This window comes from Chiloscyllium plagiosum, chromosome 3 (assembly GCF_004010195.1).
Source record: "Chiloscyllium plagiosum isolate BGI_BamShark_2017 chromosome 3, ASM401019v2, whole genome shotgun sequence".
Lineage (NCBI taxonomy): Eukaryota > Metazoa > Chordata > Chondrichthyes > Orectolobiformes > Hemiscylliidae > Chiloscyllium > Chiloscyllium plagiosum.
The window spans coordinates 87,203,316-87,221,133 of NC_057712.1; the positions used below are offsets into that span (position 1 = coordinate 87,203,316).

Consider the following 17,818-nt stretch of genomic DNA (forward strand, 5'->3'; position numbering starts at 1 on the left):
GTTTTTGGCGAATACTTTGTATAGGTGTTCCTCTTCTTCTTTTTGCAGTTTTGGTGTACTGCAGTGTGTTGTGGCCCTTTTGAATAGTGTCCTGATGCAGCTTTGTTTGTGTGTGTTGGGGTGGTTACTTTCATAGTTTAGGACTTGGTCTGTGTGTGTGGCTTTCCTGTATACCCTTGTAGTGTATTCTCCGTTCGGTGTTCTCTGTACCATCGCGTCTAGGAATGGGAGTTGGCTATCCTTTTCTTGTTCTCTCGTGAATCGGATTCCTGTGTGTGTGGCGTTGATGATCCGGTGTGTTTTTTTTATTTCCGTGTTTTTAATGATTACAAACGTGTCATCGACATATCTGACCCAGAGTTTGGGTTGAATTTGTGGTAGGACTGTTTGTTCTAACCTTTGCATAACTGCCTCTGCTATGAGTCCCGAGATTGGTGATCCCATGGGTGTTCCGTTGATTTGTTCGTATATCTGGTTGTTGAATGTGAAGTGTGTTGTGAGGCACAAGTCCAGTAGTTTAAGCACTGTTAAGTCCAAGCACTGCTGATGTCGCCTAGCCAGGGGACGAAACGTTTGCAACAAAAACTTCCAGCTCGGCAAACAGAACCACAACAACGAGCACCCGAGCTACAAATCTTCGCACAAACTTTGAACAAACCCTCAGCTCAGGAATCAATCTGGTGAACTTCTGCTACAATGCTTCCAGTGCAACTACATCCCTCCTCAAGTAATTAGATTAGATTAGATTACTTACAGTGTGGAAACAGGCCCTTCGGCCCAACAAGTCCACACCGACCCACCGAAGCGCAACCCACCCATACCCCTACATTTACCCCTTTAACCTAACACTACGGGCAATTTAGTATGACCAATTCACCTGACCTGCTCATCTTTGGACTGTGGGAGGAAACCGGAGCACCCGGAGGAAACCCACGCAGACACAGGGAGAATGTGCAAACTCCGCACAGACTTTGCACATTCTCCCCGTGTCTGCGTGGGTTTCCTCCGGGTGCTCCGGTTTCCTCCCACAGGGGAAGTTCACAGTACTTCTGATGTGGTTTCACTAAGGCCTTGTACAGTTGCAGCTACACTTCCCTACTGTTATACACTATTCCTTTAGCAATAAATGTCAAACTTCCATTTACCTTCCATATTATCTGCTGCCCCTGCATTCTAATTTTCTGTGATTCAAGCACAAGAGCACCCAGATACCTCTGCACCGAAACACTGTGAAGTGTCTCTCCATTTAGATAAGTTGCTTTTCTATTCCTATGATAAAAATGTGTAACATAACAATGATCCATGTTAAACCTCATATGCCACATTTTGGCCCATTTGCCTAATCTATCCATATCCACTAGAGAAGTGATTGCAAGGCCTCTGGGAAAGCAAATCTTAGCAGGACTTATATACTTAATGGTAATGTTCAAGGGAGTGTTGCTGAACAAAGAGACCTTGGAGTGCAGCTTCATAGCTCCTTGAAAGTGGAGTTGCAGGCAGATAGGATAGTGAAGAAGGCATTTGGTATGCTTTCATTTATTGGTCAGAGTATTGAGTACAGGAGTTGGAAAGTCATGTTGCGGATGTACAGGACATTGGTTAGGCCACTGTTGGAATATTGCTTGCAATTCTGATCTCCTTCCTATTGGAAAGATGTTGTGAAACTTGAAAGGGTTCAGAAAAGATTTACAAGGATGTTGCCAGGGTTGGAGGATTTGAGCTATAGGGAGAGGCTTAACAGGCTGGCGTTGTTTTCCCTGGAGCACCGGAGGCTGAGGAATGACCATATAGAGGTTTACAAAATTATGAGGGGCATGGGTAGGGTAAATAGGCAAAGTCTTTTCCCTGGGGTTGGGGAGTCCAGAACTAGAGGGCATAGGTTTAGGGTGAGAGGGGAAAGATATAAAAGAGGACTACAGGGCAACTTTTTCACACACAGAGTGGTACGTGTATGGAATGAGCTGCCAGAGGAAGTGGTGGAGGCTGGTAATTGCAACATTTAACAGGCATTTGGATGACTATATGAATAGGAAGGGTTTGGAGGGATATGGGCCGAGTGCTGGCAGGTGGGACTCGGTTGGGTTGGGATATCTGGTCAGCATGGACAGGTTGGACCAAAGGGTCTGTTTCCGTGCTGTACATCTCTATGACTCTAAGTTGCTTATTTTGCTTTCATTGCAACTTACTTTTCCATCTATTTTAGTCTCTTCTGCAAATTTGGCTCGAGGACTTTCTATCCCTGAATCCAGCTTATTAATATAGATTGTAAATAGTTGGTACCAAGGACCAAATCCTGTGTCACCCCATTAGCAACATCTTGCCAACCAGTGAATGACCATTTATTCCAACTCCCTGCTTTCTGTTGGTTAGTCAATCCTCTATCCAAGCTAATAAATTACCCCCTAATCCCTTGTAATCTTACCTTGTGTATTAACTTTTTACAGAGCAGCTATCAAATGTCTTCTGGAAGCCGAGATATACTATGTCCATATAATCTCCATTATCCACATAGCATGTTACAGCTGGTAATATTCTGCATCCAGAGAATTTTGGAACATATAACCAATGGATCCACTATCTCTGCCGCCACTTACTTCCTTTAAAACCCTAGAATGTAGGCCATCAGGCCCTTGTTTGCTTTCAATCCCAACAGTTTGCTCAGTACATTTTCCTCATGATTATCATTGTTATAAGTTGTTTCCTTTCTAATACCTCTGCATTACTCGTAATTACTGGGATGGTACCAATGTTCTCCATTATGAAAACTGAAGTAATGTATTGATCTAGTGACCATCCCATTTCTGTGTTCCACATTATTAACTCCGAAGCCTCATCCTCTAAGGGACCAATATTCATGTTATCTACTCTCTTTTCTTTCCTATACTTATAGACGCTAGGTAAACCTAAGCTCTTACAGTCATAAAGTCATAGAGATGTACAGCACAGAAACAGACCCTTTGGTCCAACTAGTCCATGCCAACCAGATATCCCACCTGCCAGCACCCGGCCCATATCCCTCCAAACCCATCCTATTCATATACCCATCTAGATGCCTTTTAAATAATGCAATTGTACTAGCCCTCCACCACTTCCTCTGGCAGTTCATTCTATACACGTACCACCCTCTGCATGAAAAAGTTGTCCCTCAGGTCCCTTTTATATCTTTCCCCTCTCACCCTAAACCTATGCCCTCTAGTTTGACTCCCCCACCGCAAGGAAAAGACTTTGTCTATTTATCCAATCAATGCCCCTCATGATTTTATAAGGTCACCCTTCAGCCTCCGACACTCCAGGGAAAAGCAGCCCCAACCTATTCAAGCCCTCCCCAAAGCTCAAATCCTCCAACCCTGGCAACATCCTTGTATGATCATTAGAAGTTATCATAATTATTTTTTGTTAATTTTATTCACAAAATTTGAAACATTATAATGTGAATGATGGATATATCCTTCTTAACAGAAGCTACAAAATTGATAAAGAGCACATTTTTGTCAAAATACCTATCTTTTATCACTTGACAATGATTTCCAAGATTTGAATCAAATGTCACTAATGATTGTCTTTCATTGTTCAGTTTGCTTCTAAGAAATCACTTTTTTGCTTATAAATTATTATTGCTTCTATATTAATCATAGTTTTTAACTTTTAGAAACAGATTTCTTTTCAACTGAGTTTGGTATACCTGAAATGTAGAATATTTCGTCACTGTTTATAACTGTGTTTTCCTACTTCCATGCATCTACTCAAAACATTTTCAGCATTTGGCAAGCAATACATGATAAATATATATTTTTAAATGCACGCGTCTTCATAAATGGTATGTTTGTTTTATAATTCTGTCACTGTCTTAAGTTGTGTAAGTAGTGGAAACCTTGTCTGATTCTCTTTGGTACTGACAGTACTAATTAGCTAACCTATATTGCCTATTTCTTTATTGTCTTAAGGTGGATAACCTCTAGAGTAAACAGTTTATAATTTGATGTACCGTGTTTGTTGAAAAAAACAAGTTATGGTAGATTTACTAGTGATATAAACTGTTTGCAAGATTTTCCTTTCCAATAACTTCCTAATATGCTCCTTATTAAAGGTATCAATGCAACTGGATCAGGTTTGAACAGACAATCCTAAATATCTCACCATGTTACATGAACTATGTTGCTTGTTATTACTTTGTGACCCACAAAGAAACTAGGTGGAAGAATAAAAAATACAGTCTGTATGTTTTTTTACACACAGCACAGGTACGCACAACAAAACAATGGTCATATAGACGAATAGACACATATATATTAGACTATTTAGTTAAATGATTTGGGGTTATGAATTCTTGAAGGCATTTAATCTGTTAGTGAAATAATTCGGTTTTGGAGGCTAAAGCTGGATCAATAGCTGTTATGCATAGTAAAATATATTAGAAAATGTCCAATTTTACACCAAGATTTTTTTTTAAATTCTATACTGGCTATTCCAAGAACAAGACTACATCGGACAAATACATTCAGTTTTGCAGTTAAGAAACGCCTACATTAATAAAACTAGGCGTCCACACCTGACCTGATTTATATCAGCCGATGGAAAGGAGACAGTACCTGGCCTATTTTCAATTTGAAACCATTCTTAATGAAAACCAAAGCGTTTCCGAGTAATTATTTGTCATCTCTTTCAGTCAATATATTTTCATTTATAAAAGGTTTTGCAATTCGTTCTGCTCAATCCCCATTCACCTACTTCATGGGCGATATCACTTGTCAATTACGGTTAGCTGCCCTTGTGCCCAGCCCGTGCTATCACCATCAAAGAATGGACGGTGAGCTGTTACCTGATTGCTAGCAGTTCATGTAAGAGGTATGCAGCAGCTGCTAGCAGGGCTCCACCGGTCAGACACAGCGTTTTCTTCCACCATGATTCTGCTCCCAGTCCTGACATGATGTTACAGTAATCCTGCAAAGGAAAAGTGATTATGTATCCATAAAAGGAATAGTGATCCTCAGAACCGCACAGTCCCAGAGAAAAGCTTTGATTCCTGCTCAGATCAACCACGCATGATCTGGACGATGCAAAACCAACACCCCAGTACATTCTTCGATGTTCAGCTGGATCGTCCCCGAATGTCTGCTCTTTCTCCTTAAATATGGAACTATTGCAAATGATCGGGGAACCGTAATGATGTTGTGCCGCTGTACGTTGCAGGAGAAGCGAACATGCGAACGCCGTTAATGTATCTGTGCAAAACACGCAACATTTTGCTCCCGCTCCTGCCGCCTGCCTTTGTCTTCCTGTTTCCCCCACAGCTACTCAGTGATGTCACTGCATGGCAAATTAATTCTCTGAAGAGACGTAGATTGTGTTAACACCTAAGCCAATCCTCCCAACTGTCAAGCCCTTACATCTATGTTTGAATAGCTTCAAAATGACATGTTTATTGACTTTTGTAGATCTTCAGCTGATGTGATGAACATGAGCGTTGGTCTTCTTTCACGGAATGTCCCATCGCTGACTAAGGCTAGCATTTCTTGTCCATCTCTTGAGAAGCTGGTGGTGAACAACTGCACTCCACGTGGTCTACATTATTGTTAGGGAGTGAGTTCCAGGATTTTGACCAGCAACAGTGAGGATTGGTGATATCAGTAAGGAAGGGTGTAATTTGGAATGGTGATGTCCTCATGCATCTACTGCCCTTGTCCTTTCAGGCAATAGAGACGACAGGTTGAAAGATACAGTGCTGTCAAAGTAGCTGTGGGGAGTTTTAGTGGTGCATCATGGAGATGGCCCACAAAGGCCATTGTTGAAGGAGTGAATGATCAAGGTGTAAATGATTAAGTGGACTGTCTTGTCCTGGGTGGCGTCAAGGGTTTTCATATGATGTTGGAGCAAGTGGAGAATAGTCCATCACTCTCCTGACATGGGTCTTGTAGACAGAAAAAGGCTTTGGGGGAAGTCAGGAAGTGAGTTACTGTCTGAAAAATATCCAGCATTTTACATGCTGCTGCAGTGCAGTAGTTACATGGCTTGTTTAGTTCATTTCTTAGCTAATGGTAAAACCCAATGGTGGGAATGCCAATTATTTTTTATAAGTATATATTTGGTCCGTGTGCTGAGGGCATCGCTGACTAAGGTAAATTTCCCAAAGGGCAGCTAAGAGTCGCATTGCTGAGAGTCTGGAGTCAAATGTAGCCCAGACAAGTTAAGGAATGCAGTTTTCTTTCCCAAAAGATCACTAATGATCAAAATGGCTTTTTATAACAATCAAAAGTAGATACGTCATCGCAGTAGACTAGCATTTTATCTCCAGATTTTTATTTAATTCAAATGACACAACAGCCATGCTGAGATTCAAATCCATGTTCATAAGACCTTACGATATAAGAGCAGAATAAGGCCATTTGGCCCATTTGTCATTCTATCATGGTTGATGTGTTCCTTTACCCTATTCTCCTGCCTTCTCTTCATAACCCTCGATTCCCTTATTAATCAAGAACCTATCTATCTCTGTTTTAAAGGCACCCAATAACGTGGCCTCCGCAGCCTTATGCTGCAGTGAGTTGCATAGATTCACCTCTGGTGAAGAAGTTCCTTCTCATCTCCAGTTCTAAAGGGTTATCCCTCAGGCTGTGCCTTCAGATCTTAGCCTCTCCTACTAGTGGAAAGATCTTCTCCACCTCCACTCTCTCAGTATTCTGTAAATTTCAATCAGATTCCGCACCCCCCCCCCCCCCCCCCCCCCCCCCCCCACCTCACCTCCTAAACTCACCATGAAGTACAGATCCAGAGTCCCTAACTGCTGCTTACACAACAAGCCCTTAATTCCAGGATCATTCTTGTAAACCTACTCTGGACGCCCTTCAACACCAGCTCAGCCTTGCTTAGATGCAAGGTCCTAAACTACTCACAATATTCCAAATGCGGTCTGACAAGACCCTTATACAGACTCAGCAGTACATCTTTGCTCTTCTATTCTAGTCAGCTTGAAATGAATGCTAACAATGCATTTGCTTTCCTAACTGCCAACTGAACCTGCATGTTATCCTTAACAGAATCCTGAACTAGGACTCCTAGGTCCCTTTGTGCTTCAGATTTCTGAATCCTTTCCCCATTTAGAAAATAGTCTAAACCTCTATTCTTCCTACCAAATTGCATAACCACATTTTTCCCATATTGTATTCTATCTGCTACTTCTTTGCTCATTCTGCTTGCCTGTCCAAGTCCTTCTGCAGACTTCCTGCTTCCTCAATGCTATTATCTTTGTGTGCTCTGCAAACTTAGCAACAATGCACTCAGTTCCTTTGTCCAGATCATTAATATATAACATGAATAGTCATGGTCCTAACACTGTACCCTGTGGAACTCCACTAATTACTGGCTGCCATTCTAAATAGATATCTTTATCCGCACTCTCTGCCTTCTGACAATCAGCCAATCCTCTATCCATGCCAGTATCTTGCTCCTAACACCATGGATTCATCTTATCTAGCAGCCTCCTCTATGGCATCTTGACAAAGACATTCTAGAAGGGAAGGGAGTGAACAATAAGTGGAGATAGAACCAGGGAGAGAGAACAACAATCGAGCAGACAAGAAATGGGTAATAGTGAACAAGGGAGAAAGAAAAGCTGTTCTTGGGGACCATCAGATGGTGTAAACTGGATTGTCTGTGATGAAAGCAACCCAGGCCTGGAGTGTGGATGTGGGAGAAGGTGTTCAAGCCCTAAAATTATTGAACTCAATTTTGAGTCTTGAAGGTTGTAGAGTCCCCAAGTGAAAAATGAGATGTTATTCTTTCAGCTTGCAGTAAGCCATGGGCGTAGGGGGAGGTATTTGGAATGGAGGAGCAGTGGAGCAGGATGTCTTGGAGGGAACAGGCCCTGCAGAAGGCTGACATGGGAGGGGACAATATATGCCAGTGGTGGTGGTGGAAATTGCAATTAGTGATCCTTTGGATGTGGATGGCACTGGGTGGAAAGTGAGGACTTCTGTAGGGATCATTCCCACCGGAACATCCTGGCCACACTTCTTCCCCCTTCCCCCCCACCCCATACTCCAGTTTTCAGCATAAATATTGACTTTTCCTAGGCTAGTCAGTTCTGAAGAAGGGTCACTGGACCTGAAATGTTGACTCTGCTTTCTCTCGAGATGCTGTCAGACCTGCTGAGTTTTCGCATCAATCTGTTTTTGTTTCAGATTTCCAACATTCACAGTTCTTTCTTTTTTGTTTCTGCAGAACATTTGCCTGGGGTCTGGTTTACTAGGTCATTGGTGAGATGGTTGCATAGAGGTATTGTCAATGTCAATAAGGGTGTTTATACTTGAATTGTTGGAGATGGTCACTCTCTAGCACTTCTATATCACAAGTTACCTGCTACTAATCACCAAAACTTCTCTACAGCCCAGGCTTTTCTGTGTGCACATGCATAGATAATTTGTTACATTATCTAAGCAGTTCTGAATGGACACTTTGCAAAGAATCCCGACAGTGTGGGCCCTTCGGCCCAACAAGTCCACCACAACCTTCCAAAGATTAATCCACCCACACCCATTCCCCTACTACTGCACATTTATCCCAGACTAATGCACCTAACTTACACATCCATGAACACTGTGGGCAAGATAACATGGCCAATTCACCTGACCTGCACATCTTTGGATTGTGGGAGGAAACCCACGTAGACACAGGGAGAATGTGCAACCTCCACACAGACAATTGCCCGAGGTGGGAATCAAACTCAGGTCCCTGGTGCTGTGAGGCAAATGTGCTAACCACTGAGCCACCATGCCACCCCAATTAATGTGATGGATATACAAAACCTGCATTGCCTAGCTGTAATAATGCCCAGTGATGTTAGCTAGGTTGGGCTCAGTGATTCTCTGCTCATGTTCAAGGATTACATGTCAAAGCTTATCAATCTCATTGCTTTGGCTTCTTCCTAGTACCTGGATCTCTTGGGAATGTGGAAATCACATCTAATTAAATCTAATATCATGTTATTGGAAGCGATGGTGATAAAATAGAAGCCTGAAATGATGAGAAAATGGTTGGGGAAAAATGAATACAAGCCAAGCATAGCATGTGCTGTGTGATTGTGTGCCTGTTTGACAGAAGGAGGTGGCTGATGTCAGGATAAGTCATGTTATGCTAAACAGACCACTGTCTGATCTGCACCAAGCTGATCTACTCAAAATGCCATAAATCAACTGGCCAACCAGCACCAAAACTAGGTGCCAAAGTCAAAAAAATCCTACTGTACCCTTAGATCTTGCTACACATTGTGACACTACTCTGCACTTTGATTTTCTTTTTCCAAGTGATGTAGAAGCTGCATGGAAACAGCTTTATGACCAGCACTTCAAGGCCTTACAAGATGTTTGGGATGTACAAGTAGCTCATTATACTCAGTTTATTATACAAAGATTCACGGTCTATGTACATTTGTAGCCCATCCCCTTTATTAATGACCTGAATGTAACTGTAAAGCTAATAAATATCAATGTACCTAACACAACCCTGCAGGACACTAGTGGCAACTGGTATCCAAACAAGTCTATAGCCATAGAGTCATAGAGATGTACAGCACGGAAAGAGACCCTTCGGTCCAACTCGTCTATGCCGGCCAAATATCCCACCTGCCAGCACCCGGCCCATATCCCTCCAAACCCTTCCTATTCACATACCCATCCAGATGCCTTTTAAATGTTGCAATTGTACCAGCCTCCACCACTTCCTCTGGCAGCTCATTCCATACACGTACCACCCTCTGAGTGAAAATGTTGCCCCTTAGGTCTCTTTTATAATCTTTGCCCTCCCACCAGAAACCTATGCCCTCTAGTTCTGGATTCCCCCACCCCAGGGAAAAGACTTAGTCTATTTATCCTATTCATGCCCCTCATGATTTTATAAACCTCTATAAGGTCACCCCTCAGCTTCCGATGCTCCAGGGGAAACAGCCCCAGCCTATTCAACCTCTCCCTATAGCTCAAATCCTCCAATCCTGGCAGCATCCTTGCAAATCTTTTCTGAACCCATTCAAGTTTCACAAAATCCTTCCAATAGGAAGGAGACCAGAATTGCATGCAATATTCCAAAAGTAGCCTAACCAATGTCCTGGACAGCCCCAACATGACCTCCCAACTCCTACACTCAATACTCTGACCAATAAAGGAAAACATACCAAATGCCTTCTTCGCTATCCTATCTACCAGCATCTCCACTTTCAAGGAAATATGAACCTGCACTGCACGGTCTCTTTGTTCAGCAACAATCCCTCGGACCTTACCATTAAGCGTATAAGTCCTGCTAATATTTGCTTTCCCAAAATGCAGCACCTCACTAAATTAAACTCCATCTGCCACTCCTCAGCCCATTGGCCCATCTGGCCAAGATCCCATTGTAATCTGAGGTAACCCTCTTTGCTGTCCACTACACCTCCAATTTTGGTATCATCTGCAAACTCACTAACTATACCTCTTATGCTCACATTCAAATCATTTATATAAATGATGAAAAGTAGTGGATCGTTGTGGTACTCCACTGGTCACAGGCCTCCTGAAAAACATCCTCTACCACCACCCTATGTCTTCATTTTCCAGCCGTCCCTTTATCTGCGAAAATCTGCCCCCAATCAGCTTTTGAAAGTTCTTGCCTAATACCATCAAAATTGGCCTTCCTCCAATTTAGAACTTCAATCTTAGTCTATCCTTTCCCATACTATGGCTAGTTCTCCCTGTATTCCATGAGATCTAACCTTGCAAATCAGTCTCCCATGGGGAACCTTATTGAACACCTTACTGAAATCCATGTAGATCACGTCTACCGCTCTGCCCTCATCAATCCTCTTTGTTACTTCAAAAAACTCAATCAAGTTTGTGAGACATAATTTCCCACACACAAAGCCATATTGACTAGCCCTAATCAGTCCTTACCTTTCCAAATACATGTACATCCTGTCCCTCAGGATTCCCTCCAACAACTTGCCCACCATCAACGTCAGGCTCACCGGTCTATAGTTCCCTGGCTTGTCCTTACCACGTGTATTAAATAGTGGCACCACGTTAGCCAACCTCCGGTCTTCCGGCACCTCACCTCTAACTATCGATGATACAAATATCTCAGCAAGGGGCCTAGCAAACACTTCCCTAGCTTCCCACAGAGTTCTCGGGTACACCTGATCAGATCCTGGGGACATATCCACTTTTATGCATTTCAAGACATCCAGCACTTCCTCCTCTGCAATATGGACATTTTTCAAAATGTCACCATCTATTTCCCTACAGACTATATCTTCCATGTCCTTTTCACAGTAAACACTGATGCAAAATACTCGTTTAATATCTCTCCCATCTCCTGCAGCTCCACACAACGGCCGCCTTGCTGATCTTTGAGCAGCCATATTCTCTCCCTAGTTACCCTTTGTGTCCTTAATGTATTTGTAAAAACCCTTTGGATTCTCCTTAACTCTATTGCCAAAGCTATCTCATGTCCTCTTTTTGCCTTCTTAAGTATACTCCTACTGCCTTTATATTCTTCTCAGGATTCACTCGATCTATCTATACCTGACATATGCTTCCTTATTTTTCTTAACCAAAATCTCAATGTCTCTAGTCATCCGGTTTTCTCTACACCTACCATCCTTTCCTTTCACCCTAACAGGAATATACTTTCTCTGGACTCTCGTTATCTTATTTCTGAAGGCTTCCCATTTTCCAGCCATCCCTTTACCTGCGAAAATTTGCCCCCAATCAGCTTTTGAAAGTTCTTGTCTAATACCATCAAAATTGATGCGGAGATGACGGTGTTGGACTGGGGTGTACAAAGTTAAAAATCACAACACCAGGTTATAGTCCAACAGGTTTAATTGGAAGCACACTAGCTTTTGGAGCGACGCTCCTTCATCAGGTGATCAGACACAATCACCTGATGAAGGAGCGTCGCTCCGAAAGCTAGTGCGCTTCCAATTAAACCTGTTGGAATATAACCTGGTGTTGTGAGATTTTTAACACCGTCAAAATTGGCCTTCCTCCAATTTAGAACTTCAATCTTTAGATCTAGTCTATCCTTTTCCATACTATTTTAAAACTAATAGAATTATAGTCGCTGGCCCCAAAGTGCTCCCTCACTGACACCTCAGTCAGCTGCTCTACCTTAGTTCGCAAGAGGGAGGTCAGGTTTTACACCTTCTCTAGTAGGTACATCCACATACTGAATCAGAAAATCCATTAATAGTTACTGCCTATGCAAATACAACTAATTTTTAACTCACTGCAGAAACCTCACAACAATCCCACAATATTCGAAAAGTAAACTTTTGGAGAGTCATCTTCTCAAAAGCTACAAATTGAAGCCGTTCATTGCCACTCGGCCATATTTGTTAATCCAGTGACTTCTTACAGGATTTTCTTTTCAGAAGCTGTGTTCAATATTTATGAAGTTTCATTCACTATCCAGGTACTATTTCTTGTAATCCTCAGCATCTTGCCAATTACGTAAATTAAATTAATGGTTGTCTGGTAATGAGTTGACATTTTTATTGATCCTTGCGCTGACATGTTTCTAAAGTAACAAGCTCCAACACTCACGATGCAGACAAAAACATGCTCCTGTCATCTGGACTGGCAACCCTACCTTTGGTGGTTCTTATTTCTAACTGGTCATGCAACCTCCGCTACTTGAAGTTTTACAATCCATATTGACTGTGTAGCTCATTGCTGGTAATTGAACTTGTCTATAGACATGAAATCTGCTGTAAAGTAATAATTTCAGACTTTTCACTACACCCCAAGAGTCCATTTAAAACAGTCCTGATGAATCTTTCAGTAGTCCTCTGCATCTTGCATGGCAATCTGACTCCTGACATAGCCAAAAAAGCTTTTACTATTGTGACTTACAGCTGTCCACGATCTTCTCTTATGGCCTTTTAGTTACTCTGGTAACAGCTTTTGTTGCTTCTAATTGTGCACAATACTTGTCTCTGTTCTCCTGTGCATTATTTCTCTCAAAAATATAAAAGCATGTTTGTTCGAGCCTAATTTGCCCTTTTGCCAACAATCAATTTTGCTCTTACTGTAAATGCAGCACATTTCATAAGAAAGCACCCAAGAGTGGAGTTTTGTGTTTATTTCTGTACCATTTTGGCATACTGAAGTAAAATCATTGCTGATATAGATCATAGAATCCCTACAGTGTGGAAACAGGCTCTTCGGCCCAATATGTCCACACTGACCCTCTGAAGAGTAACCCACCCAGACTCATTCCCTGAATCTATTACTCTACATTTACTCCTAACTAATGCACCTAACCTATCCCTGAACTCTACGGCTATTTAGCATATCCACTTTACCTAATCTGCACATCTTTGGACTGTGCGAGGAAACTTGAGCACCTGGAGGAAACCCACGCAGACACGGGGAGAATGTGCAAACTCCATACAGTCACCCAAGGCTGGAATCAAACTTGGGCCCCTGGCGCTGTGAGGCAGCAGTGCTAATCACTAAGCCACCGTGCCGCCCAATGTAGATAAACTATAAATATGCGAGGAGAAAGTGAGGTCTGAACTATAAATATGCGACCAATACAGTCTTCCTTACAGCTTACATGGTCCCACATGAAGTGGCTGTTGCTTGGGAAACTCTCACAAAACTCATCCATTACAGTTCCAATAAAATGTATTGACTCGAGATGCTGGTTTTGTTTCTCTCTCTACACCAGTTTCTAGCATTTACTGTTTATTATTTCAGATTTCCTAATCTGCAGTATTTCATTTTTAAGTACAGAAACCTGACAACTCTGTTTGCATTGGAACAACCTTTTGAGCTTACTTTTGTACTAGATTATGCTAGACATTCTCTTCTTTGCATCTTAACCTTCAATATCCCAAGTCAAAAAAATTTATCAATCGCAGTTGAACAAGCAAGGCCCAGTGCAGCTCTAAGCTCCCACAGTCTCCCAGAGGCCACCCTTACAACAATACAGCCTTCCATGTAAGGTTAATGCAATTGATCACCACAGCATGAACAAATACTGGGAGTTCCATGGAAAAATACAGCCACATGTATAATTCTAACCTCACTGTCATTGATCAATTTAACCTGGGAGTACAGCAACACTTTTTATATTTGAACAAGGAGCATGCATAGCCGACATTAATTCTTGTTGCCAGGTACTTTCCAGAGGACCATAATAAGAGGGAATAAGAGGGAACAGATATGAGATTTCAAATAATTAGTTTGAAACAATGATAAAAGTAACACCACAAACAATTTTTGAAATCAACTCCATTTTAATTACAAAGAAATTATCAGTCAGCACACCAACACACTATTTAAAAATGGTGGTTCATTGATTATAATTTTGTTGTCTAGATGCAAAACTCGATGTAGCAAATGTTCCATCAAGGATAATCAACCATGTCAGACAGTTTAAATTAGTAAAGCAGCATTTTGTAGCAGTGCTAGACCAAATAGCTCATCCTCCTACAACTGGACTGTAGAACCAACATTGGATTCTGATTGGTCACAGCCATGGTCCTTCCTGCCACTTCCTTCTGACATGAAATCTGATTTCTCTTCAATTTTCTTTTTTACTGCATGCAGTGCATAATTTACGCTAGTATTAATAATCCAACTCCAGGAATCAAACAGAGGGTTATACAGCATTCCATTGATAGTCTCTACTGTGAACCCACCTGAAAATAACAAACAGAAAAATAAGTAACGCATTTAAAGTAAAGCATCTGATAAATTGCTTTTAAAAGTAACAACTTAAAGAAAGAAGTTATGGATCAAGGATGAACATCAGATATAAATTATACTTTCCATAAATTACCAATGCATTGTTTGTGTTGTTGAACACTTGAGGGAGACTTTCCATGATGTACTGAAGAACAAATAAAGCACAGCAGAGCCAGGTTTCAACATTTTGCACAGTTGTGCTTTTATCAAAAACAGCGTTTAAAAATCACAAAACTGTTGCAAGTTAACTATTAGATTTTGTTGCTTTGGATATTAAGATGATCACTATTTTTCAGTTACTTCTTACAAGTTGCATGCCACAAGTTCCAGTTATTTGTCCAACTTAGCAAAATTAAACTCCTTCCCAAATTCCAAGAATTCAGATAAAAAGTGTGAAGTGCAAGGATATAAAGTTTTTATTTGTTAAAAAATGCACTTAAGACAGCACACAACATTTGCCCTTCAGCTGTTTTGTAATAAACTATTGCAACTATGGCCATGACATTCAAGCAAGGTGGGAGGAGGGGAGCGAGAATAGGTAAAAGGGTAGGACACAGGAAGAAAAATATCAGAGGAGGTGTATTACTCATTGCTTAATAGCTGTCTTATAAATATCACTGACACAGAATCAATATTCTCATTTACCTGATCTCTCAAAGTGGAAATTAGAAGTTATTTTTGGAGAAAGAAAAGCAAATTGTATTTTGTTACTGAAACTTTGACATTTACAGTGCATAGCAACAAGGCTTTTCTGTTGCAATGAGGCAATTTATCATAGCATAGCCCCTACCATCTGTGCTCTGCACAGGAGTTTCTTGGGACCATTGTACAGATCATCTGCAAAGTTCACAATCTTTAACCCTTATTCAAAAGAAAAATTTCCATTTCCAAAAATATTTTGGCTAACCATTCACATTCTCCAGAGAGAGAGAGAGAGAGAGAGAGAGAGAGAGAGAGAGACAGAGACACAGAGAGACACAGAGAGAGAGAGAACGAGAGAGAGAACCTGCACAGTTGCTACCTTTGCTGTTTGAATTTGTGTATCACTGGACATCAAAGTGCATCTGGGAAAATTAACAAACAGTGAAATTCACAACTAATCTTGGAGGAACTGTTGGGCAAAGTTCACAGCACAGAATCAGATAAGTTAATTGTTGTTTTAAGTCTGTCCAAGAGAAAGGCTGCAGTAGTTAGTACAGTGGATTCTTTCTTGATTAGATGTTTTTTGGAGATAAGTTTCTTGATTAAACTTAAAATATAAGCCATAGCTATTAATTTAACCTCGGGCAGTGTTTGTAGAGGAATAAGATGGTGTTATTTTCTGGGTCTGTAGATTGTGAAGGAGCAAAAATGGCCTTTGCAGTGATATGTACTTCTTGTCAGATGTGAGAGTTTAAAGAGAATTTAAGGGTTACTACAGATTATATCGGTCATAAATGCTGTTGGATGCGAATCTTATCAGATTGAGTGGATCGGTTGGAGAGACAGATGAGGAATTGGCAACAGCAACAGTTTGTGATGGATGGCAGTTACAGGAAGGGGGATAGTCTCAGATACAGTCACATAGATGGGTTAACTCCAGGAAGGGTAAGAGGGGTAGGCAGCTTGTGCAGGAGTCTTTTGTGCATATACCCATTTCAAACAGGTATGCTGTTTTGGAAAATATAGGGGGTGATAGATTCTCAGGGGGAACGTAGCACGAACAGCCAAGTTTCTGGTATTGAGACTAGCTCTAATGCAGTGAGGGGTATGTTGGCTTCCAAAAGATCAATTGTGTTAGGGGATTCTGTAGTCAGAGGTACAGACAGACATTTCTGTGGCCAGCAGAGAAAAAGCAGAATGGTGTGTTGTTTCCCTGGGGCCAGGATCAAGGATGTCTCAGAGAGGGTGCAGAATGTTCTCTTGGGGGAGAGGGGCCAGCAGGAGGTCATTGTCCACGTTGGAACCAACGACATTGGAAGGGAAAAGATTGAGATTCTGAAGGGAGATTACAGAGAGTTAGGCAGAAATTTAAAAAGGAGGTCCTCAAGGATAGTAATATCTGGATTACTCCCAGTGCTACAAGCTAGTGAGGGCAGGAATAAGAGGATAGAGCAGATGAATGAATGGCTGAGGAGCTGGTGTATGGGAGAAGGATTCACATTTTTGGATCATTGGAATCCCTTTTGGGGTAGAATACAAGAAGGACGGATTGCACCTAAATTGGAAGGGGACTAATATACTGGCAGGGAAATTTGCTAGAACTGCTTGGGAGGATTTAAACTGGTAGGGTGGGGGGAGGTGAGACCCAGGGAGATGTGAGGAAAGAGATCGATCTGAGACGGGTACAGCTGAAAACAGAAGTGAGTCAAACAGTCAGGGACAAGGTAGGACTAATAAATTAAACTGCATTTATTTCAATGCAAGGGGCCTAACAGGGAAGGCAGATGAACTCAGGGCATGGTTAGCAACATGGGACTGGAATATCATAGCAATTATGGAAACATGGCTCAGGGATGGGCAGGACTGGCAGCTTAATGTTCCAGGAAGGATAGAAAGGGAGGCAAGAGAGGAGGTGGAGTGGCATTTTTGAAAAGGGATAGCATTACAACTGTGCTGAGGGAGGATATTCCCGGAAATACATCCAGGGAAATTATTTGGGTGGAACTGAGAAATAAAAAAGGGATGATCACCTAATTGGGATTGTATTATAGTATTGGGGAGTGTAAGAGGGAAATTGAGAAACAAACTTGTAAGGAGATCTCAGCTATCTGTAAGAATAATAGGGTAGTTCTGGTAGAGGATTTTAATTTTCCAAACATCGACTGGGACTGCCATAGTGTTAAAGGTTTAGATGGAAAGGAATTTCTTAAGTGTGTACAAGACAATTTTCTGATTCAGTATGTGGATGTACCGACGAGAGAAGGTGCAAAACTTGACCCAATCTTGGGAAATAAGGCAGGGCAGGTGACTGAGGTGTCAGTGGGGGAGCACTTTGTGGCCAGCAACCATAACTCTATTCGTTTTAAAATAGTGATGGAAAAGGATAGACCAGATCTAAAAGTTGAAGTTCTAATTTGGAGAAAGGCCAATTTTGACGGTATTAGGCAAGAACTCTCGAA

The 17,818-nt window shown here is 41.6% G+C and overlaps 2 protein-coding genes across 2 annotated transcripts in view; both read right to left on the reverse strand.

Annotated features, from left to right (window-relative positions):
- faxcb (failed axon connections homolog, metaxin like GST domain containing b) overlaps positions 1–5,403 on the reverse strand; it is a 68,186-nt gene extending 62,783 nt beyond the window's left edge. Inside the window, exon 1 of the mRNA XM_043685561.1 lies at positions 4,820–5,403. Coding sequence (XP_043541496.1) covers positions 4,820–5,079 — 260 coding nt within the window. The 5' untranslated portion in view covers positions 5,080–5,403. The remainder of the gene's footprint in view (positions 1–4,819) is intronic.
- Positions 5,404–14,246: 8,843 nt separating this feature from the next.
- coq3 (coenzyme Q3 methyltransferase) overlaps positions 14,247–17,818 on the reverse strand; it is a 36,854-nt gene continuing 33,282 nt past the window's right edge. Inside the window, exon 6 of the mRNA XM_043675179.1 lies at positions 14,247–14,671. Coding sequence (XP_043531114.1) covers positions 14,460–14,671 — 212 coding nt within the window. The 3' untranslated portion in view covers positions 14,247–14,459. The remainder of the gene's footprint in view (positions 14,672–17,818) is intronic.